At 40.8% G+C, this 25,624-nt stretch overlaps 1 protein-coding gene across 1 annotated transcript in view; it reads right to left on the bottom strand.

The window, feature by feature from the left end:
* Positions 1–443: 443 nt before the first annotated feature.
* grxcr1a (glutaredoxin and cysteine rich domain containing 1 a) overlaps positions 444–25,624 on the bottom strand; it is a 60,497-nt gene continuing 35,316 nt past the window's right edge. The window contains exons 3-4 of the mRNA XM_072251852.1: positions 7,071–7,136; positions 444–1,123 (exon numbers count right to left, since the gene is read on the bottom strand). Of these exons, the coding sequence (XP_072107953.1) occupies positions 920–1,123; positions 7,071–7,136 (270 nt within the window). The 3' untranslated portion in view covers positions 444–919. The remainder of the gene's footprint in view (positions 1,124–7,070; positions 7,137–25,624) is intronic.

Raw genomic sequence — 25,624 nt, forward strand, 5'->3', positions numbered from 1 at the left:
TGATGCACATACTAAATTAAAGGAGTACTAGCCCATGGTCCCTCCAAGAGGACCACAACCTTGTTGTATGGTTTGGAGCTTTGCGTGCCTTAAAGACTTGAAGAGCTACGTTGGTTGGAATCAGGGCCTTGTGCTTTAGCTCTTGGTAGGGTAACCCATGCCAAACAGGTCAAAGGGTAGAGGCCAGACTAAGAGTGGTCCACTGGTCCTCCAGGTTCAGGGGTTCAGCTCAGGGCTAAAACCCCTGAATGGTCAAAAAACTATTGCTACGAAAATAGCAATAAAAAATCCTTCTGTCCAGACAAAGATGGAGAAACTCCATTGCTGCCCTAAACATCAATGGCTTAATGGTCAGCAAGTAAGTAAGTCCATAGTTAGATATAGTTAATTTATCCATATATTTTAAGAAAAAGTACAAGTTAACAGGATGGAAAAAAGACTCAACCAGTCCAAATAAAAGTATTTCTCATAGATTTCATATGGTTTCCTTTATTTGTCCTTTAACAGTTCCATTAAGTATTTCAGTGTTGTATATTACTTGTGATTTGTAGTCTCTACCCAGCTTTTTTACTACACATACACTCCCAATGCCCTGTTCATGCCTCTCAACAAAAGGAATGAACAACAATGTTTGCACCTAATGTTTGAAAGTTTTTGTGAATGAAGGTGAAGCAGGCTGGAGGCAAAATGTAACCCTCTTTGTCCCAAAATACAAATCAAGTTTAATTTTCGGAATAGGCAACTCACAATTTAGTACCTAATGATTTTTTTTATTTATTTTGCTCTTCCAGCAAAAGTAGAGTGGCAATTGGGATTTTAATTTCCATTGCAATTAATTAGTGTGCTGAAATTAAGATCAGAAAAGGCAGGTTCCTATGGACACATTTACTGTCGAGCCATGACAAATGCCATTAGAATGTTATTTTCCATGATGATGGGAGTGTGACTTCACACAGAGCCTGCAATGCTGTAATCCATTTTCATTGCAAGAGGTACACTTAAGGCATTTAAAGGAATCAGTGAAGCAATTTCGAAACACGGACATCTTGCTCCCATGGCACACTGAACACGGAACAAATGCAAAACCTCCACAAGCTGAACACTCCAGTGGATGCTGGACTTTCTAAAAGAAAAAGAGGCAAATACATTCTTTTAGTATCGTGCCTTTGCTTTGAAAATGTCTAAAAAAAATTTAGGCACATAGCTTCACTCAGAAAAGAAGCGACTAAAATTACCATCAGAGAACAACGTCAACACTAAAAGATCTCAAGAGTATTATTCAAATTTATCCTTGACTCAAACAAGACACCAAATAAACATTGCTATTGTCTGGAGCTGCAGGGATGATTGTAATTAGAATATGGGAAATGGTGATATGTTTCTTCTAGGTGGGTGTTATAAAGGAAATGAATTCATGGCATGAAGATGTGCTTGGCAACAACTAGAGGCTTTTATTACAGTCTCTCTGCTGTTTTATATCTAATTATATAATAGATATAAGGAGCAGCACATTATCCATCAAGTCCAAGTGCCCAGCTAGTTGTGTCAATAAACAATTCACCTGTAGATGGATGAGCTAATATCAGTCCCAACTGATTGATCATATTCAATTTTATTCTTAACAATTCAAGAAAAAAAATCTTTTGTTTAGCATAGATGTATAATAAGGAGGACATTTGGCCCATTGATTCCATGCCTTATACTGGTCCCATTTCCCCACCCACCTTCACACTGTGACTTTTACTTTCAAATACATACCCAGTTTCCTTCTGAGTATAGCTAACATGATAAAATATCCTACAATATCAAGCAAGAAAATGGTCAAATTTCAGGCTAAAGAATGTAATAATAGCGTAATTTACCAAAGCTTGCTTCAGGATTTAGTTCATAGGAACTGTATAAGAAAGAGAAGAAGATGGTGATGTGCAGGGCGAGAACGTCAGAGGGTTTAGATTGCTGAAGGGATGGTTGCTGGTGGCAAAACAGAGGAAGCTGAGGCACACGGCAGTGCAGAAGTGAAGGGACAAGGAAGTCTAAGAGGGTTGTAATGCTGCAGGATGTTACAGAGAAAAGGAGGAGTGAGATCATCTCATTCTCACAAAAAACTCTCGAGGCAAGAGTGATGAGCCATAGGGAAAATTTTAAAGATGCAATTGTAAAATCTCTCTTTATTTTCCTTAAGGATGAGTTCAAAAACTCTGAGGTATCACTCCCCCATCTTACATTTGCATTATTTAATACTAACAGCAGTCCAATTGCATAATTTCCATTCTTCAAGGAACATAGTAAATGTCATGTCCTATATGATAAATACACTCAAGGCATGTGTGGCGCCAGAATAGACCAGCAGTGCTGAACAAGAATTTGCCTGAGTTGTCTCAATAATTCTCTGTTTAGTAAAATTAAATTAGACAGTTGGCGAAAAAGCCCTGTGCTCTACCATTCCTTGGCTTTTCAATTTCCTGCTGCTTTTAGATAAAGCAAAGGATTCTCAGCCCATAAAGTCACTCTGTTTTATACTTCGAAAATATTGTCTGACAGCTCTCTAGCAACAGTTGTTTTCTTCAGAATTTCTTATCTTATCACAGTATGCCTTTTTGCCTAATTACAAACGCTTGTATATTATGGATGAAGAAATCTCCTTTTTATTCGCTGGTGGTTTCACTTAAGGTGACTGACTACCTTAGCATTTATTTAATCCCAAAGGAAATTTAAATCATCATTCAGGCTACATTTCAAAATTAAATACTTTCTAATATTCTAAAAATAGTCACTGCATTATTCCTACATGTAATGCACAATTAAATGCTTGGCTAAATTTTCAATTAACCTAATGCATAATTTACCAATCTTTTCCTAAGTAAAGGAAAATTATTACCTATTTTTGTTACTTAGAGATACAGTGGGGAACAGGTCCTCCAGCCTACCAAGCCATGCTGCCCAGCAACCCACCTATTTAACCCTAGTCTCATCACGGGACAATTTACAATGACCAATTAACCTAGTAACTGGTTTGTCCTGGAACTATTAGAAGAAATTGGAACACCCGGAGGAAACCCATGTGGTCACGGAGAGAATTTATAAACTCCTAATAAACAGTGCTAGAACTGAAATCTGAACTCCAACATCCCAAGCTGTAATAGCATTGTGCTAACCACTACACTACCGTGGTGCCTGAAGTGGTGCCGAACTCTACAAACATTCCTGGAGATCCTTAGAAATACCAAGGACAAGTTAGACACCTTGCAAGTATGATGGACAGCACCAAATAATTAACCTTCTTAGTGCATAAAATGGGAAATGATTTTGTCAAAGGAAACATTGTTAACATTCTAAATGTCATGTCTATTAGTATGGAGTAACAGCTATAAACTGCTAATAAAGCACAACCATTGAAACGCACAGAAACCTGTTACTTGAGGGAAACATCTGACAGCCACAGAGGTTTGCAAATTTTAGGGATTCCAATTTCACTGCCTATGAATGTATGAATGTACAGCACGAGTTGAAGGTGACAGGGAGGAGATCTCAGAGGGAATTATTTCAAAAGGGTGATTGGAATGTGGAAGGGCCTGAGGAAGTGGCAGAGGCAGGAACTTTCAAAACAGTTAAGTTTTACTGAAGTTTTAGAATTGGAAAGGCATAAAAGGCAATTGTCCTAATGTAGGTAAATGAGTGGTATAAATGGGTGCTATAGATGTTCATGATGGGACAAAGGGCCTTTTCTGTGCTCTAGCAATCAAAACTTTTGATTTAAGTTGCCCAGCCACAGTAATACCTTGAATCATGGAGTCATAGTAACGTACAGCTTAGGAATGAGACATTTTGACCCAGCTTGTTCATGCCTATCAACGTTTATCCCATTTCTCCAAATTAGGCCTCAACTCTCTATGCCTCTCCTAACCAATTACCCTCCTAAACACCTTTAATGAGCTGTATCTGTATCTGTCTCCACTACCTCCTCGGGCAACTCGTTTTTTCGCCCTCTTTGTTAAAACATAACCCTCAAATCTCCTTTATATTGCTCCTCTCTCATCTTAAACCTGTGTCCAATGGTTCTAGATTCCACTGTCCTAAGAGAATGATTCCTACCACCTAAGAGAATGATTCCTACCACCTATCCTATCTATGCCACTGTCAGAAATGCTAGAAAAGGCAGCAAGTACCATGCACTATAGCCAATACTCAAAGGCATTTTGTTGTTAGCTTGTGTATTGCCCAGTGCAAATCTCTCTCTCTCTCTCTCTCTCCCTCTCTCCCTCTCTCCCTCTTTCATTTATACACAGTCATTCTATATACACACACTGCAGTCAAAAATAAGCAGATCAAAGCCTTGCAGATGCTGACTCTCATGCATTTTGAATTTTAAAGCTTTTTGCAGTTGGATTCGGTATTAGTCTTTGAGGAAGTTGTAAGTTTACTTGCCAGCATTTTGTACTAACAACCTTATGTTGTATGCAAGTGGTTATTATATTAAGCCCCTGTAAGCATGATTCACTGTGAAATTCCCTGACTACGGTAAAGCTGCTAAATGCGCCTTCTGGTGTTTAGCAAAGTCTAAGTATAGCTCTGCTATGTTCAGTAAACACACGACTTTAATTTCAATTCATGATTTGTGTTCAGTCTCTGAAACTACTTTCATGAGCAGCTGTTGCCACCTCATTTTGCAGATTTCTAAAATCAAGTTAAATATGGACCAGCAATGACCACCCAACAACTGCAGTATCCTTGGTTTTAGAATCCTTGGGTGCATGCCCCTGTGCATTAACTTGGCATTATCTGCCTCACATACTCTGATTAAATATGTAATGATATACCCTGTTGGTCCTTAATGTGAAAAGGTCAATTGGCACAGAGAGTCCTCATTGCCTCAAACAGGAGTGTACGAATTTGTGAAAGTTACAGCTGTGTTTATGATTTCCAGGCATGCCTGAGTGATTTATAAATTCAGTCTCATTCAGAATCTCTGAATCTAGCTGTTGCGGGAAGCTCTCACACCCATTAGGGAGGAGTGAGAACCAACTGGCAGCACTGGAGGAAGAGGAGAACTTTAAGCACATTGGGCAGAAATGGAGAGAGCATTTGCAAAGACTAATGCCCATTGTACCCAGTTTCAGTGCTCCAAGAGTGTTAATGAGCAAGTTCATCTAATTTATGGGAATGCCAGCTTAGTGCGTGCAGTCACATATTTACCTCCATTCCAACACTCATAGTTATTCTGTATGTCAAACCCTTCACTCACTTACAGGTGTTGACCCACGGTAGCAATGCCCATAAACACCGAAACTCCCTCATTAACATTCTTCCCTCTGTTTTGGAGAGGTAGCAGTGGTAGACTGTTGGGGTGGGGGTGTTGGGGCAGCTGGTGTTAAATGGGAGATGCTAGCATGCCCAAATCTCGTGGGAGAATGTTGTTATCCTGGGCTTAGCCATGTGTATCCCTGTAAACCGCTCAAATCCCACTTCCCACTCATTCCACAATCTTGTCAGTCCCATACAATTGTACAAGTGTGACCCTCGTCTCTGTCCTCCACCCTTTAATATGAATGGGCCTCTGCCATTTCATGTGCAAGGTATTCTGACAGAACTGCAATGGCAGAGTAGATGTTATTTCCTTGCACCCGGCACTCACAGCCACCGGATTAGCTCTTGGCACTTTGCAGACAGGAGAGGGCAGGATCTCTGAGGGGCTGGCTGTTTTAATTATGTGATGCAAGATTAATTAGTGCAATATAACATCCTGTATCTGTGCTGTATTTTCTGTGTTCTATGATCTATTTCCATGTGGTGAGTCCTCAGACACGAGGGCACTCTGGACAGTCCAGAAAGAAAGTGAAAGCTTGTGTTAGCAGCTTACATGCTGGATAAGAAATCAGGCTACTTGCTCCCTCAAGCCTGCCCTGCCATTTAATATGATCAGGATTTATTCCGCTTCCCCACATTAAAATCCCTCCACAGTGATTGTGGTGAGGAAATGGGAAGCCACAAGTGGACAGGAAACTTTCCTTGTGAGACTGCTGTGTGATCTGAGTCCACTTTACCAGATTTAAAGCTCCTGTGCAGCAGCTGCCTTGGTCCAGGTAGAAGCTCTACTGATGAGGCAGCAAGTGTTTACAGTTTGTGACCACCCACTTGAAGACAGCACATAGTGCAAACATCAGGACAATGTTGGCTGCAGTGAAAGCTCAGATTGCTTCACAAGGGTAGCAAAGCAGTAGCTTGCTTAGTGTACACCTTGATCCCATCAGTTTATAGTAATTAATTCACATTAATTTTGGTCAACAAAAATCATTGCTATATTATTGACTTCCAGAGGCCCTTTGTCCACTCCCCATTCTACCTTTTTAACTATTATCCCTGCCTTCCACTTTCATATTCTCTCTCATGCCCAAGCTCTATCTTTGATCTACAACCTGTCAAAATGATTTTTTTCTTATCTACCAGTCCAGCTCTGGACTTCTATATCCTGCAATGGGTGTCCAAAATTCTGCCCTTCCCACAACTGTTATCCACCATAGATCAACTCCAAAATTGCCCTTTCAATTTGACCACCTGTTGTTCAGAAAAAAGGAAGAAAATTGACATTGGCCATAAAATCATGTCCCAGGCATTCTCACATTCCTTGGGTATTATCATATTCAGCTACACTGGGTCTGGGTAGTCATAATTATATGAAAGTTTATTCAAATTAATGGTCAATGGATCACAGTGCACATTTTAATCTCTAAATGGTTTTAAGGTCTCAAATCATGTCAGATAATGGAAAAACCAAAAAAGCATATTATGTTAATTTTATTTAGAAGCATCAAGAGAAAAGAAACAATCAGTTAGAAAGTGTGCAGTATAGAGGGAGTTAAATAATATTGTCTGCATAATGAATGGGGCCAAAAAACAAAAACAAGAATAGATGTTAAGGCCATCAGAGTCCAATAAGCAATCTACAGATTACAAACTGCAGTTCAGTACTAAACTCTGAGATTGTATTAAGCAGGAAACAATACAAGCATATTAACAAATATAAGAGTTGTCTAAACCTAAAGCACGCTATTTTCGTTTAAAAATATATTTACCTCAATCTTTGTTAAGAGATCTTGCAGCTCTCCTGATTCATTCATTGACAATATTTTCTCTGCACCCTGTTAGCAAATAAATGCACAGTAGCTCTGAGAAGCTTTACATCAAATCCCCAAAATTCATGAGTATTTATCATTTTTAATTGAACTAACTTAGTTTCATTTTGCACTGTACACATCAGCAGGCTGATAATCATAGCTCATTTGTTTTAAGAATATAGACAAAAGAGTTAAAAATTCTTAGTGTACATTTGTTTGCCAATATACTCCCCTTGTGCTTCCTCCCTCCTTTCTTCCCCGGAAGTCAATGATTCCCGCTAAGGTTTTGACGATATTTTGCCTCACCCTATGAGTACAAGCCAAGCCAGCGCATGTCAACACTTTGTTTAACTGCAGGAGAGCCACTGTTAAGCTCAGTGCAGTCTTCACTTCTCCGTTTCCGGCAGGGCAGCATTCACCGTTGTGTGAAATATGCTTCTTGTTGCCTCACTAACTCTGGGCTGCAGAAGTCAGGTGTCATATTTCTACTGATTTAGACAGAAAAAGGATCAAGATAAAGAAAAGCAGAATTGCAGCAGATGTTTATTTGAATAGCTTGCTAGTACTCTAGGGATCCCTTCAGTTTGTTTTTCCTTTCATTATTCTGATAACTTTTTTGCAGTACTGTGATATATACACGAATTGCTGATTTATCTGCAATAATAGTTCTATCACACATGAGTTACATCATTATTACAGCTGGTTACATGCAGATGTTAGTGTAGTAGGTGCAAATTCTTTTATGCTGGGCCATCTAGTTATATTGCATCGTTAAGTACAACATACCTATGCTGCAAGATGTTGTAATCAATTCTGCAAACAGACATTTTTACTTGTTTCAGAACATAAATTCAGAGATAAATTATTTTTATCTCCATTCTTTAAAAGTAATTTAAGAACAAATACAAGCATAAAATTATGGCAAACACACATGCCAAGAAATTGTCCACACCTTCATCTTTTCCTTCATCACAGTTATCAAATATTTCAGTTTATTATTTCCTGCAATTTAATTACAGTTGGTTGACAACTGTATTGCAAACAGCTTTTACAAATCGTGCACAGGTGGTCCTGAATGTCTTCCTCCGAATCTCCTTCCCTGTATGAGAATGCCCAGCAGCTGATTAGCACCTTCTCACTGACGAACAGTGAGGGGGAGTTCTCAGAAAATGAAGCACATTCCATCAACAGTAATATTGAATAGTGCCAATATCCGATTTAACTATTCCACATTAGTCCTGATGTAATATCTTTCTCTAATTTCCTTTTGATTTTCTACTGCTCCAGCACAGCTCCATTTGCATCTAAATTGCACGGAATGTAATCTTTACAATGTGTACAGTACCTTTTAATTCTAGTTGAATGTAATATTTGACATACTGATTTTATAGAATCATTCAAAATCATTCTAAATGTTTACAATGTGATATAAATGGCTTTAACGCTTACAGCTGAGAAAGATTATGAAGAATCCTTCACAGGTTTGGCTTCCCTCAGAAATGTAGCTCCATTCGACTACATGTATTGCGGAAACTGTATTGCCGAGACTATTAGAGTTATATAGACAGATAGAATGGAAGCTGACTCCTTGGCTACCATCAAACCCCCATTTACACTAAACCTACACTAATTCTCTCATTCTTCATCTCTCTTCCCTAATTCCAGCTCTCATCTACAGTGGGGCAATTTACAATAGCCGGTAAACCTACCAACTCAAATATCTTTGGGATGTAGGAGGAAACTGAAGGACCTGAAGTAAAATGCCAGAAGATGGCGAGACACGGCAATGCTTTGTGGGCAACAAATAGAACTGTTAACAATTCTACTAAATCCCATTGGCTGGAGTTTAGGAGGATGATGGTGCCTAATGACAACTCCTTTTCTTGCATCTTCAGAAACAGCTCTATTTCTATCGTTGATTTCTTTTTTTCCCTTTCAAGGTTCTTTTGAACACCCTGACCTGGAGTTACATGTTGACTTCGGTTCTTTGCGGAAATGGGACCTGCTCTCAGGGCCTCACGACTGGCCGCTTTTCAATATGCCAGGGATGCGGCCTGGAAGACTAGCGCGCATTCAGGGTGCCAGATTTTTGTGGTTCTGGAGGCGGGCGGATTCGAGGCCAGTGCCGCTGCCCTATGTGTCATAGAAACATAGAAACATAGAAAATAGGTGCAGGAGTAGGCCATTCAGCCCTTCAAGCCTGCACCGCCATTCAGTATGATCATGGCTGATCATCCAACTCAGAACCATGTACCAGCCTTCCCTCCATACCCCCTGATCCCTTTAGCCACAAGGGCCATATCTAACTCCCTCTTAAATATAGCCAATGAACTGGCCTCAACTGTTTCCTGTGGCAGAGAATTCCACAGATTCACCACTCTCTGTGTGAAGAAGTTTTTCCTAATCTCGGTCCTAAAAAGCTTCCCCTTTATCCTCAAACTGTGACCCCTCGTTCTGGACTTCCTCAACATCAAGAACAATCTTTCTGCATCTAGCCTGTCCAATCCCTTTAGGATTTTATACGTTTCAATAAGATCCCCCCTCAATCTTCTAAATTCCAACGAGTATAAGCCTAGTCGATCCAGTCTTTCATCATATGAAAGTCCTGCCATCACAGGAATCAATCTGGTGAACCTTCTTTGTACTCCCTCTATGGCAAGGATGTCTTTCCTCAGATTAGGGGACCAAAACTGCCCACAATACTCCAGGTGTGGTCTCACCAAGGCCTTGTACAACTGCAGTAGTACCTCCCTGCTCCTGTACTCGAATTCTCTTGCTATGAATGCCAGCATACCATTCGCCTTTTTCACTGCCTGCTGTACCTGCATGCCCACTTTCAATGACTGGTGTATCATGACACCCAGGTCTCATTGTACCTCCCCTTTTCCTAATTGGCCACCATTCAGATAATAATCTGTTTTCCTGTTTTTGCCACCAAAGTGGATAACCTCACATTTATCCACATTAAATTGCATCTGCCTTGAATTTGCCCACTCACCTAACCTATCCAAGTCACCCTGCATCCTCTTAGCATCCTCCTCACAGCTAATACTGCCGCCCAGCTTCGTGTCATCTGCAAACTTGGAGATGCTGCATTTAATTCCCTCGTCTAAGTCATTAATATATATTGTAAACAACTGGGGTCCCAGCACTGAGCCTTGCGGTACCCCACTAGTCACTGCCTGCCATTCTGAAAAGGTCCCGTTTATTCCCATTTTTGCTTCTTGTCTGCCAACCAATTCTCTATCCACATCAATACCTTATCCCCAATACCGTGTGCTTTAAGTTTGCACACTAATCTCCTGTGTGGGACCTTGTCAAAAGCCTTTTGAAAATCCAAATATACCACATCCACTGGTTCTCCCCTATCCACTCTACTACTTACATCCTCAAAAAATTCTATGAGATTCGTCAGACATGATTTTCCTTTCACAAATCTATGCTGACTTTGTCCGATGATTTCACTGTTTTCCAAATATGCTGTTATCACATCTTTGATAACTGACTCTAGCATTTTCCCCACCACCTATGTTAGGCTAACTGATCTATAATTCCCCGATTTCTCTCTCCCTCCTTTTTTTTAAAAAGTGGGGTTACATTAGCCACTCTCCAATCCTCAGGAACTAGTCCAGAATCTAAAGAGTTTTGAAAAATTATCACTAATGGATCCACTATTTCTTGGGCTACTTCCTTAAGCACTCTGGGATGCAGACCATCTGGCCCTAGGGATTTATCTGCCTTTAATCCCTTCAATTTATCTAACACCACTTCCCTACTAACATGTATTTCCCTCAGTTCCTCCATCTCACTGGACCCTTTGTCCCCTACTATTTCTGGAAGATTATTTATGTCCTCCTTAGTGAAGACAGAACCAAAATAGTTATTCAATTGGTCTGCCATGTCCTTGCTCCCCATAATCAATTCACCTGTTTCTGTCTGTAGGGGACCCACATTTGTCTTAACCAATCTTTTTCTTTTCACATATCTATAAAAGCTTTTACAGCCAGTTTTTATGTTCCCTACCAGTTTTCTCTCATAACCTTTTTTTCCCCTTCCTAATTAAGCCCTTTGTCCTCCTCTGCTGGACTCTGAATTTCTCCCAGTCCTCAGGTGAGCCACTTTTTCTGGCTAACTTGTATGCTTCTTCATTGGAATTGATATTATCCCTAATTTCCCTTGTCAGCCACGGGTGCACTACCTTCCTTGATTTATTCTTTTGCCAAACTAGAATGAACAATTGTTGTAGATCATCCATGCGATCTTGAAATGCTTGCTATTACATATCCACCGTCAACTCTTTAAGTGTCATTTCCCAGTCTATCTTAGCTAATTCATGTCTCATACCTTCAAAGTTACCCTTCTTTAAGTTCAGAACCTTTGTTTCTGAATTAACTATGTCACTCTCCATCCTAATGAAGAATTCCACCATATTATGGTCACTCTTACCCAAGGGGCCTCTCACGACAAGATTGCTAATTAACCCTTCCTCATTGCTCACTACCCAGTCTAGAATAGCCTGCTCTCTAGTTGGTTCCTCAACATGTTGGTTCACAAAACCATTCCGCATACATTCCAAGAAATCCTCTTCCTCAACGCCCTTACCAATTTGGTTCACCCAATCTATATGTAGATTGAAGTCACCCATTATAATTGCTGTTCCTTTATTGTACACCTTTCTAATTTCCTGTTTAATACCATCCCCAACCTCACTACTACTGTTAGGTGGCCTGTACACAACTCCCACCAGCGTTTTCTGCCCCTTAGTGTTATGCAGCTCTACCCATATCGATTCCACATCCTTCCGGCTAATGTCCTTCCTTTCTATTGCGTTAATCTCCTCTCTAACCAGCAATGCTACCCCACCTCCTTTTCTTTCATGTCTATCCCTCCTGAATATTGAATATCCTTGAATGTTGAGCTCCCATCCTTGGTCACCCTGGAGCCATGTCTCTGTGATCCCAACTATATCATATTCATTAATAACAATCTGCACTTTTAATTCATCCACCTTGTTACGAATGCTCCTTGCATTGACACACAAAGCCTTCAGGCTCGCTTTTACGACACTCTTAGCCCTTATACAATTATGTTGAAAAGTGGCCTTTTTTGATTTTTGCCTTGGATTTGCCAGCCTGCCACTTTTACTTTTCACCTTACTACTTTTTGCTTCTACCCTCATTTTACACCCCTCTGTCTCTCTGCACTGGTCCCCATCCCCCTGTTGTGAACTAACCTCCTCTCTCCTAGTCTCTTTAATTTGATTCCCACCCCCCAACCATTCTAGTTTAAAGTCACCTCAGTAGCCCTCGCAAATCTCCCCGACAGGATATTGGTCCCCCTAGGATTCAAGTGTAACCCATCCTTTTTGTACAGGTCACACCTGCGCCAAAAGAGGTCCCAATGATCCAAAAACTTGAATCCCTGCCCCCTGCTCCAATTCCTCCCTGTCGTGGGAGTACACAGAAGATCAAAAGCAGTGAGCTTGCTGCTGGCTATGTGCTCAGAGACCTGAGTTCTTTGGGCATAGAGCTCAGAAGAAGCAACGCAACAGATTTTTAACACCATAAATCAGCGAGTTATTTTGTTATGTCTCCTCTCTCGCTGTGAAACGGGGACACCTCTTTTTCCCTTATTAGAGAGAGATAGAGCCTGTGGTATGTCAAATTACCGGGTGAACGAGTAGTCTTTGGGGTACTGCAAGTCTGTGTTTTTATTGATGCTTTGCTGCATGCTTGAGTGCTCGGTGGGAGACGCTGATGCTTTTTGCTGGTTGGGGAGGGGTTGTTGCTTTGGAGGCTTTGGGATTCTAACATTTAACTGTCATTCATTCCTCAGGGGAGTCCACACCCCGAAGGCTTTACGCACACAGGAGGCTTTCAGGACCAGACTCTGAGTGTGCCGCTTGGACTCCCTACCAAGCCTATTTCTCACCCCTTATGCATCAAAGCCATTGACTTGGGGTCTGAGATGGTCAGAACGTGCACACAGCCTGTGCACATGAACATTGGAGAGTACTATGGATCCATCCAATTCCTCCTCATCGACTCACCCAACACTTCCCCTGCCTGGGGTTACCCCTGGCTCTTCACTCATGACCCTCACTTTGCCTGGTCATCTGGTTCACTGCTGAGTTGTGGGCCCACCTGCCCATAAATCACCCCATAAATTCGTGGGAATTAAAAGACCCTTGATCTCACCAAACTCTCACAGGAATACCACAACTTAGCCATCGCTTTAAATAAAAGGGAGGCCAGCATCCTTCTGCCTCACAGCCCACACGACTGTGCAATCGACCTCGTTCCAGGCACCACCACTCCCCAGGGTTGTCTTTTCTCCCTCTCCCCTCCTGAGTCAGAAGCCATGAATGACTACATCTCCAAAGCACAACAGCATGGCTTCATCCGACACTCCAGCTCTGAGCCATGCAGAATTCTTCTTTGTCAAAAAGAATAATGGGAAGTCTCCATGCCTGCATTGACTACTATGGACTCAACAAGATCACCATAAAGAACTGCTACCCTCTCTCCTTGCTGGATAATGCATTCTAAATACTCTGCGGGGCCCAGATCATCATCAAACTAGCTCTACAAACTTCGTACAATCCAATCTGCATCAGCCACAGAGATGAATGGAAGATGGCATTTATAACGCCCACTGACCACTACAAATACTTGATGAAGCTATTTGGACATTCCTACAGTCCAGCTGTTTTCCAAGCCTTCATTAACAAAATCCTCCAAGATATGCTACACTGGTATGTGTTCATCTACCTCGATGACACGGACTCCCAAGACGACATCTGTCACGTCCGTTCAGTCCTTCAGCATCTCCTTAAAAAACAACTGTACTGTTAGAAAAATGCCAGTTTCACACTCCAATCATTTCCTTCCTCAGTTATGTCCTCTCACCCCAAGGCCATGGAACCAGAGAAAGTGCATACCATCATTGAATGGCCCCGACCACTCTCCCTCAAACAGTCACAGTGCTTATTGGACTTCTACAACTGCTACCACTGTTTCATCAGGAACTACAGCCAAATTGCCATTCCTCTCACCTCCCTCACCATATCACCTACCTCATGAATAACTAGCTCTGGTACCACAAATCACACTTTCGAGGAGCTCAATATATGACAATGCAAGTCAAAGGCTCCCTATCCCTTCCCAATGTACAACACTGCCCCCCTCATCCAGCAATAGAAGTCCATAATAGTCCATTTAACATATCTTGGGGATACAAAAGACTGCTGGGAGAAAAATTTTTAAAAATATCTGGAAGGATTCAGCAGATCAAGCAGCACCAGTGGAGACTCTGAAATAGACATATCTTGGGAGCCTCTTTTAATGGAAGGCAGGCATCAATCAGCGTGCCAGCACAGCCTTTGGCAGTTTGAAGAGAAGGACATCCAAAGATCAAGATTTAAAGCTTGGCACAAAAGTTATGGTCTCCCAGGCAGTAATAAGCCCAATCTTTAGCGAGGTGGACCACCAGCAAGTACCTCAAAGCATTGCACTCGTCCCTTCAACACAGGCCCTACAAAGTCTTTCATACCACAGGCAAAATAATCAAGTAAACCAAAATCCTCTCCCAAATGACTTCCTCAGCATCAAAACTCGGAATAATTTCATTCATTTACCCAACACCGGATTCCCAAAATAACCATCACTGCAAAAGGTTATCAGGAGGTCTGTAGAAATACTTTAAGGACATTTACAAAGTTTCCTTAGGAAAAAGAACATCTTTCCCAACTCATGGCAATTCTTTGTCCATTATAATTCAGAATGGAGAATAGCCTTCGAAAAGCTCAAATCTCCTTCTAAGTAGTATGCAGAAGCCTGGGCTTTATAACCCGAACAATGCAAACTACTCACTCCATTTCCCTGCTGCCACACTGCAGATCCCATCAGTGGCCTCCCCAGCCACCACAGAATGCATGGAAATGGATGTGGACAAAACCTCCTTGAATAAGGAGAGTCAACATGTCTAATACTAAAGGGTATGCACTTAAGACGAGAGGGGGAAGGTTCAAAGGAGATGTGCGGGGCAAGATTTTCTTAAACATAGTAGCTGGTGCCTGGAATGCTGCTGCCAAAGGATGGGGGTTGGATTGTGGTTCTGGAACTAAATACAATAGAGGCCCTTAGATGAGAACATGAATATGCAAAGTGGAGCAAAATGGATCTGTGCAGGCAAAAGGGATTAGGTGCCATTAGTTTAATTAATTTGGCACAACGCCATTTCTGAAGGGTCTGCTCTGTGCTGTACTATTCTAGGTCCTATAATCTACAGTACCTCTGATAAAGGTAACATCCCTACTCATCAAAACCCTCAGTCTGTCACTCTTCAAAATGGAAAAGTGAAAATCAACCTTAACATGGACAGACACGTAAGAGACTTTTAGATAGGCACATGATGAAAGAAAAATGGAGGGCTCTGCAGGAGAGAAGTGTTAGATTGATTTTTAGATGAAGAAGTCAGCACAACTCCGTAGGTCAAAGGGTTGTAGAGTTCTATGTTCTATGTTAATAAGCTACTAATAAAGAGCCAGAAATCACAAAAAATTAATATAAGAACATAAGAAATAGGAGCAGGAGTTGGCCATCTGGCCTATCGAGCCTGCTCTGCCATTCAGTAAGATCATGGCTGATCTGGCCATGGACTCATCTCTACCTACTGCCTTTTCCCAATAACCCTTTATTTCCCTACTATGCAAAAATCTATCCAACCTTGTCTTAAGTATATTTACTGAGGTAGCCTTCACTGCTTACTTGGCAAGAAAATTCCACAGGCTCACCATTCTCTGAGAAAAGCAGTTCCTTCTCATCTCAGTCCCAAAATCTACACCTCCGAATCTTGAGGCTATGTTCCCTAGTTTTAGTTTCACCTACCAGTGGAACAACGTTCCTGGCTCTAGTTTATCTATCTCTTCCATAATTTTATATGTTTCTGTAAGATCTCCTCTCATTCTTCTGAATTCCAACGAGAACAATCCCAGGCGGCTCAATCTCTCCTCATAGTCTAACCCCTTCATCTCTGGAATCAATCTGGTGAACCTCCTCTGCACTGCCTCCAAAGCCAGTATGTCCTTCCTCAAGTATGAAGACCAGAACTGCACACAGTACTCCAGGTGCGGCCTCACCAGTACCCTGTACAGTTGCAGCATAACCTCTCTGCTCTTAAATTCAATCCCTCTAGCAATGAAGATCAAAATTCCATTTGCCTTCTTAATAGCCTGCTGCACCTGCAAACCAACCTTTCATGATTCATGGTTGAGTGAACTCTGCCTTTCTTCCTTGGAGCGACGGAGGATGAGAGGTGACCTCATAGAGGTGTATAAGTTGATGAGAGGTATTGATTGTGTGGATAGTCAGAGGCTTCTTCCAGGGCTGATGTAGCTAGCATGAGCAGGCATAGTTTTAAGGTGCTTGGAAGTAGGTACAAAGGAGATGTCAGGGGTAAGTTTTTTTACTCAGAGAGTGGTGAGTGTGTGGAATGGGCTGCCGGCAATGGTGGTGGAGGCAGATATGATAGGGTCTTTTAAGAGACTCCTGGACAGGTATATGGAGCTCAGAAAAATAGAGGGCTATGGGTAATCCTGGTAATTTCTCAGGTAAGGACATCTTCAGCACTGCTTTGTGGGCCGAAAGGCCTGTATTGTGCAGTAGGTTTTCTATGTTTCTATGTTTCACTCCCAAGTCCCTCTGCAAAGCAGCATGCTGCAATTTTTACCACTTAAATAATAATATGCACTTTCATTTTTCCTTTCAAAAGTGGATGACAATGCATATACTAACACTTCCCCACTTACTTAACCTATCTATATCTCTCTGCAGACTCTCCGTAATTTCTGCACAATTTGCTTTTCCACTTAATTTAGTGTCATCCGCAAACTTAGATACACTACGCTTGGTCCCCTCTTCCAGATCCTGAACAGTTGCAGGCCCAGCACCAACCCCTGCAGCACACCACTCACCACTGATTGCCAACCAGAGTAAAACCCATGTATCCCAACTCTCTGCTCTCTATTAGTTAATCAATCCTCTATCCATGCTAATACATCATCCTCAACTCTATGCATCCTTATCTTATGAATAAGTCTTTTATGTGGCACCTTATCGAATGTCTTCTGGAAATTCAAGTAAATAACATCCATCTGTTCCCCTCTATCCACTGTGATCATTATATCCTCAAAGAATTCCAGTAAGTTTGCCAAACAGGACCTGCCTTTGCTGAATCCATGCTGCATCTACCTGATTTCTTTCCAGATGCCTCGTTATTTCTTCTTTAATGATAGCTTTAAGCATTTCCCAAATACAGACTTTAAACTAACTGGTCTATAGTTACCTGTTTTTTGCCTACATCCTTTTTTGAATAATGGTGTGACATTCATCATCTTCCAATCCACCAGGACCTGCCCAGAGCCCAGAGAATTTTGGTAAATTATCACCAAAGCCTCTACTATAATTTCTGCCACTTCTTTCAGTATCCTGGGATGCATTCCATCAGGACTAGGGGACTTATCTATCGTCAGGCCCACAAGTTTGCTCAGCACTACCTCTTTAGTGATAGCTATTGTATTGAGATCCTCACCTCCCATCACATCCATAACATCTCTCTTTGGCATGTTAGACATGTCCTCCACCATGAAGACCTACACAAAATAGTCATTCAAAGCCTCTGCTATTTCCTATCACCCAATATCAGTTCCCCCTTCTCGTCCTCCAAGAGACCTACGTTCACTTTAGCCACCCTTTTCTGCTTTATATAATTATAAAAACTTTTACTATCTGTTTTTATATTTTGTGCTAGTTTATTTTCAAAATCTAGCTTCCCTTCCTTTATCGCTCACTTAGTGATCCTTTGTTGCTTTTTAAAGTTTTCCCAATCTTCCAGTTTCCCACTACTCTTGGTGACTCTGTATGCACATGCTTTTAGTTTGATGCCTTCCTTTATTTTCTTTGTTATCCAAGGCTAGCTCCCTCTGCCCTTACTGTTCTTGCTTTTAACTGGAACATACCTTTGAGCACCTTGAAAAATCTCTTTGAAAGTCCTCCACTGTTCCTCAACCATCCCACCATATAGCCTGTGTTCCCAGTCTACACTAGCCAAATGCTCCCTCGTCCCATTATAGACTCCATTGATTAGGCATAATACACTGGTTTTAGATCAAACTATTGCACCCTCCATTTGTATGAGAAACTCAGTCATCACTCTTTCTAACTACAAGATCACAAATGTTACTTGTCTCATTGCACAGGACGAGATCTAAGATAGCACATTCCCTTGTAGGTTCAGTGACATGCTGTTCAAGAAAGTCACCACGGATGCATTCTATGAAGACTGCCTCAAAACTGCCTCAACCAACTTGATTCACCCAATCTATGTGCAAGTTAAAGTCCACTATGATAACTGTTGTTCCATTCTTTCGTGCCTCAGATATTTCTCTGTTTATTGCCTGTTCCACCGTAATGTTATGATTTGGTGGCCGATAGACAACTCGCATCAGTGACTTTTTTCCCTTTACTGTTCCTAATCTCAACCCAGGTGGATTCAACCTTCTGCTCCTGAGGCCTTATAGTGTCTCTCACTATCACCCTGATCTCACCCACCTCCCTTACCATCCTGCCTATCCTTCCGTATTACCTGATATCCTTGGACATTTAATTCCCAATCCTCTCCATCCTGCAACCACGTCTCTGTTAGGGCCACTAAATCATAACCCTTTGTACTGATTTGTGCTACAAGTTCACTGACCTTTGTTTCAAATACTACAGACATTCAAATAAAGTGGCCCTACACTCATTTTAAAATCTTGTAATATTTTACTCTTTTGCATTTGACTTTTCTTCACTCCACTCTTACTTTTCTGTTGAACCCACCTCCTTACTATTTAGGTTAAAGCCCTATCCATAGCCCTAGTTATGCGATTCACTAGGATCCAGGCCCCATCACGATAGGGTCTTTTAAGAGACTTCTGGATAGGTACATGGAGCTTAGAAAAATAGAGGGCTATAGGTGAAAAAGAAGAAGAAAGCCCTTAACTCCGAGTGGAGTCATCGGGACGCCATCATGACGGCGTTTTTTAGCAGGCTTTCTTATTTTTACAAGGCCAAATTGCTAGCTCAACGCTCAACCCAGCACAGATGGAAAGCGTGCAAGGGAGCCAGCTGGATTTGAACTCTGGAGTCTTTGCTCTGAAGTCCGGCGCTGATGCCACTAAGCCACCAGCAGGCAGGGGACTATGGGTAACCCTAGGTAATTTCTAAGGGAAGGACATGTTCAGCACAGCTTTGTGGGCCAAAGGGCTTGTATTGTACTGTAGGTTTTCTATGTTTCTATGTTCCTATCACAGTTCAGGTGGAGCCCGTCCCATTGGTACAGCTCCCTCCCTCCCCAATACTTGTGCCAATTTCCCATGAATTCAAACCCATTTCTCCTACACCAATCCTTGAGCCACGCATTTAGCTCTCCAACTTTCTTGACCCTTTGTCAATTTGCATGTGGCTCAAGTAGCTCAGAGATTACCACTTTTTTGGTTCTTCTTCTTAATTTAGTCCCTAGCTGCTCAAATTCCCTTAGCAGAACCTCTTTCAATGTTCATTGGTACCCACATGAACCACGACAACTGGATCTTTCCCCTCCCACTGCAAATTCCTCTGCTGGTCAGATAAGATGCCAGGCAGGCAACGCAGCCTTTGGGACTCTGTATCCTTGCAACAGAGAACTCCGTCTATTCCCCTGACTGTACTATCCCCAATTACCACTACATTTCTCTTCTTTCCCCGCTCTTGAATGACTCCCTGAACTACGATGCCACAGCTAGGTTGCTCATCCTTCCTACAGCCCCCACTCTCATCCACACAGGGAGCAAGAATCTGAGACCTCATAGAAACCAGTATACGAGGGGTGATTGATAAGTTCATGGCCTAAGGTAGAAGGAGATAAGTTATACAGCACTCTTTACATGCACGTACAGTTCAACTCCTTGAGTGATTATTCAGAAAGTTTGAAGTTAATAACACATCTCCTTCTACCTTAGGCCACGAACTTATCAATCACCTTGCTGTGGACCATTTTCTGGAGGTCCAAGACGCTGACTTCTACAAAGAAGGGATCCGTATGCTCCGCGACCGCTGGACTAAATGTGTAAATGTAGGAGGGGACTCTGCTGAAAAATAAATGTGCTAGGTTTTTCAAAATTGACTCCTTCTACCTTAGACCATAAACTTATCAATCACCCCTCGTGTTCTATTCTCCACAAACTTTGAAAAGATACTATTTCCGCCTGGTCTCACTAACATCCACAAGGCCCAGATTCTGACCCCTCAATCCTTTGAACCTCTGATCCACCACAGATTGTTCTCCTGAGGAGCCAATACCCAAACGTTCAAGACCTTCTGATAGATTGACTCTCTCTGATGATTCTGAAGCCTAAGACCAACCTTCTAATTCTTTGAAGCTCAATATGGAATTCATGATCTCCAAAACCACCTAGCACCCATTGCTGCGCAAGCCACTGAAACCCCAAACCTCAATTTCCTTTCCACCACGCTTGTTCCCATTCCCTAATTTTTACAAAGGACCCTCCCACAAAACCCTGATTCCCTTTGGGTGCCCCTCGAACTCAAGTTTCCCAGGCACAAACCTCTTTGAATACTATTCCTACCTTCCCCACCAATCCAAACCAGGCCCAGATTGTCTTTCCACCAGCCATCAGATCTCTCTCCCAACTCTCCCAACCAAACTCATCATTCTCTAACCAAGCCTCTGTCATGGCTACTATATCATTAGATGACTCATGTTCCTGTTATTAGTGAGGAATGATTGAGATAGAGGGAGTGGGATGCATTGGATTGAAACAGGATTTCCAGGTGGAATCAGGTGGAAATTGAATTTCCAGTCCACTGTATGCTGGGTATGATAGATGAAGTGAGATGAGAAACAGCATCTAACTAAAATAGCTTTAATAAATCTACAATTTCAAACAGGACGATCAGTTCTACTTGGAAAAAATATACTATTGGTCACCTGAGATAGTCATACAAAAGATCTTCAGAAATATCTATTTACATTGTGGTATCAATAGTTAAAATTGTTCATTAAATATACACTCAGAGGCCACTTTATTAAGTATATTTATACACCTGCTCATTAATGTATACTGTATATCTAATAAGCCAATCATATGGCATCAACTCATGTATACATGGTCATGAGGTTCAGTTGTTGTTCAGACCAAACATCAGAATGGGGAAAAAATGTGATCCAAGTGACTTTGACCGTGGAATGATTACTGGTGCCAGACAGGTAGTTTGAGTATCTCAGAAACTGCTGATCTCCTGTGATCTTCACATACAATAGTCTCCAAAGTTTACAGAGAATGGTGCAAAAGCAAAAACAGCTAGTGAGCAGCAGTTCTGTGGGTGAAAATACCTTGTTAATGAGAGAGGTCAGAGGAGAATGGCCAGACTGGTTCAAGCTGACAGGAAGGTAACAGGAACTCAAATAGTCACATGTTACAATAGTGGAGTGCAGAAGAGTATCTCTGAATACACAGCACATTGAACCTTGAAGTGGATGAGCTACAGCAGCTGAAGAACATGAGCATACACTCAGTGACCACATTATTAGGTACCTCCTGTGAATATTAAGTCAATTATAGAAGCAGTGATAAAATAGGAAAAAGATGGAAATTATCAAATGTGGGCAATAACTCAGTTGTTCTTCTGAAGAATGAGGTAAAATCATTTCTGGAAAAAGATTCACCTTCATGGATTATTCTGCACTTCTTGCTACCTAGATAAAGCAGCCAACATAATCAAAGACCTCAGCCAACCTGGATATTCTCCATCTCCCCCCACCAATGCCATCGGGCACAAGAACAGTTTCTATCCTGCTTTTATAAGAATTGTCCCCTAGCATGATAAAATGGACTCTTGATTTCAAAATCTACCTCTTTATGGTTTGCACCTTATTGTCTGCCTGCACTGTAATGGTAACTCTTTATTCTGCACTCTGTTGTTATGTTACCTTGTATTACTTTATTGCACTATCATAGTGAATAGTTCTGTATGGATGTCATTCAAAACAAAATATCTCAGGGCATATGATAATTTACTAATTTGTATACAGTACACCATTATGGTAATGCAGCAGAAGCATAAATGTGCATTGTTCAGTACAGTCCACACTGAAGAAACAGAATGCTGATTCTGAGAACACAAATGATTAAGCATGTTGTTCTCCAATGAGGAGAACTACATAAAGGATCACCCAAAATCTTCACTTTGTCCAATTTAAATACAATAACTTCATAATTAAAATATTAGCATTTACACTTTAAAAAGCCAATCCTAAAGTCTGTGGCACAAGCAAAAGTTGCCACTTGAAAGTTGCCCTCCAAGTCACACATCATCTTGACTTGGAAATAAATAATTATTCCTTCACCATAGCCTAGTGAAATCCTGGACAATAGCATTGTGGGTATTCCTTCACCTCAGGATGACAACAGTTCAAGAAGGCAGCTCACTACCACATACATGAGGGCATTTAGGACAATTGAATATTCTCCATCTTCTAACATCATCATAATTTAACCCACCCTACAACACATATTTACTTCACTTACATACTCTACGCATTAGTTTAATTGTGAGTCGTTCAGTTTGCTTGCTATTTTCTCAATGAAACTTTGAATGCTGGAAAATATCAATTCCATACAAGAGCTGTCAACACAGAATTAGAAGAATTACCTAAGCAGAGAGTCTGTGAGAATTCGATGAGACTGGCAGTTTGTCACAAAGAGGCAGGAGGTGCTGGGTAATTTAAATCAAGTGACAAAATCTATAAGTCAATATGCAGTATATAAATAAATAAATCACCATTAGCATGAATCACATCTCAAAAGATAAAATTAAAATTTGATAAAAGACATAGTTACATAAATAATGAATACTAAGTGAGGAAATAATACTAAAGTAAAGAATTTAATAAATTGAAGCTAAGGACTTACAAGTAGACCTGAATCAAAACATCTATTCTTGTGTCTTCACCTATTAAATATAATGCAGGTCTCAAAATCATTAGATGAAATTAATGGCATCAAGTAAATAGCTAAATAAATATGAATTTAGATGATGGTGCATGTTCTGCGTTGGGACTGTGATTTGTGGGAATTTCAGATCAGTGACGTGCTTTCAGCTTCTTGTATATGCAGAAACTGCCCATCCTAAGGCATTCTGGTTCAGAACTTGTGTGCAGGTTAGAGACACTCTGACATGTAAGAGAGAGAGAGGGGGAGATCTGGAGAGTTTTCACCAGTTAGATGTACATCTCAGAAGAAAGCTATATGAAGGTTAGGCTGTGATTGTCACATAGCAAGATTGGAGAATCAGGGGAGACAGAAGAACATACATTAAAGACCATAGACCTGTCTACTATGTGTGAGGATAAAGAGAAAGTCTTTGGTAAGATGTAGGGTCAGGAGTCATTCAGAAAGTTGACTTAGACAGTGGAGCAAGAGGTTGTCCAAAGATGGAAGAGTAAAAGGAAATGAAGTAGTTGTAGTCAGTACAATGAAAGAAGGGATCAATAGTAGCTATAACAGCTACAATTAAGAGTTTCCAAAGGTGTATTGCTAACTGATATCAGGATCAGAGTGGCTGGAAAGGGTAGAGAGATGAACCTGAGATTGTGGTCCATGTCAAGCTTAAAGATATGTGAAATTTAAAGGAGGAGTTCTGCGAAAGGAATATCAGGAGTTAGCAGAGTTAAGTTATGAAGTAAGGCCGCATAGGTGACAAAATCAGCTTTAACCATATGTCTGGTGAAATTAAAAGATTGGCATCAGGACAGTAGACCTACTTAGGATTTCTCATTCCCAGGAAGAGATAATTAAATTCTAGCACACAGATGCTAAAAAGGAAAATGAGGACATGAGAAGCTTAAATGCAGCTTTGAGGTTACATAACATGTTAGTCACCGTGGAGCTAGTGCTGCAATTTGGTCACGATGTTGAATCAAGTTTTCTAGACAATAAGATTCTTTATAAAAGATGTTAATCAATATGAGGAGGATGATCAACACAATAACATGATTAATACAAAAGGAAATTAGTAATGTAAATACTGTATATCATCAGGGAACTGAGGAGTAAGAGAGGACAAAACTATTGCATGTGATGCCTACAAGATTCCTTATAACATCAATGATACAAGGAACTGATCCAGAAACTGAAGAGGCAAAAGCAAAATTGCTTCCAAAGAAGACTATTAACTTACGGATGCAGAAAAGCCCAGAGCTCAGATCTGGAGTGTTGTGAATTTCCCAAGAACATTCACAATAGTTTTCTTGAACAACCTTTCCTACCCAAAAGATTGCAATTTTGCAGCATTAGTTTGGAATCAGTTTCAGTTACTAATTGATCAGCACCAGGGCTTACCGTAGCAATGACAAATACATGTCCAAATTCAATATTAGATTTGAAACTCGGGACAATTAATTGGATTTTATATGCTAGAAGGGCTAATTTTAGTAGGATAAGACAGAATCTGATTAAAGCAAACATGTCAAATTTGGAAGTGCATTTGAGTAGAGCAGGTGTTCAAAAAGAAAATTTGCTTATTATACGACTAATGCATACTGCTGATGGGGAAAGAACTATGTGCAGCAAATAAAACCATGGGCAACAAAAGGCTTGAACTTCACTAAGGATAACACAGTTAATAAGAATACAGTATCATAAACATTAATTGCATTAAAGAATGGCAAATCTCCAGGACCAGATAAATCCACCCCCCCCCCCCCCCACCACCACCGTGTCTTAAAGGAAATGGGATGAAATTATTGATGTTTTAACAATAATCTTACAGTGCTTTTTGATTATAAAATGCTAAACCTAATTAATAGACATTTTATTAAGAGAATATTCTAAATATTATAGATTTGTTAGACAAATGTCAGGTATAAATAAAGACTAAATAACTGCACACTTAGAGAAATCTTAGCGAAAGCCAATGTAGATTGTAATGAATCTGTTGTACTTTTTGATCTGATATCTGATCAAAAATCTGAAATTTTGATGAAGAAACTGAAGTTCATTTAGATAGACAAGGGATTGTCACTGAAAATTAGAGGTCAGGAAATGGAGGCCAATCATTGGCTAGTGTAGCAAATTGACCAGAGGATAGACAACACAAAAATGGGAGCTTCCATGGAAGGATCTATGATGACTCTACGTGCAAATCTGCGCTACAGCTTCACCAGTTCATAACATTGATCAATCGCTTAAATAATGCGCATGTAAACACTTTTAATATTGAACTTTAGAAGCCTAGCCTAACTATTAATTCATTTTTAAATGATGGGAAGTCCCCCAGTTGATCAGCTTCCACCAACACTAATATCTTATATAGAATGGCTCTTGCGATACCGAACTTTCTAAATATTAGACCTAGTTACTAAATCTGTCGTGGCCTCTGCACACTAAGTCCTCCCCAAAAATGGATATTATA

The sequence above is a fragment of the Mobula birostris genome, chromosome 3 (genome assembly GCF_030028105.1).
Source record: "Mobula birostris isolate sMobBir1 chromosome 3, sMobBir1.hap1, whole genome shotgun sequence".
NCBI lineage: Eukaryota > Metazoa > Chordata > Chondrichthyes > Myliobatiformes > Myliobatidae > Mobula > Mobula birostris.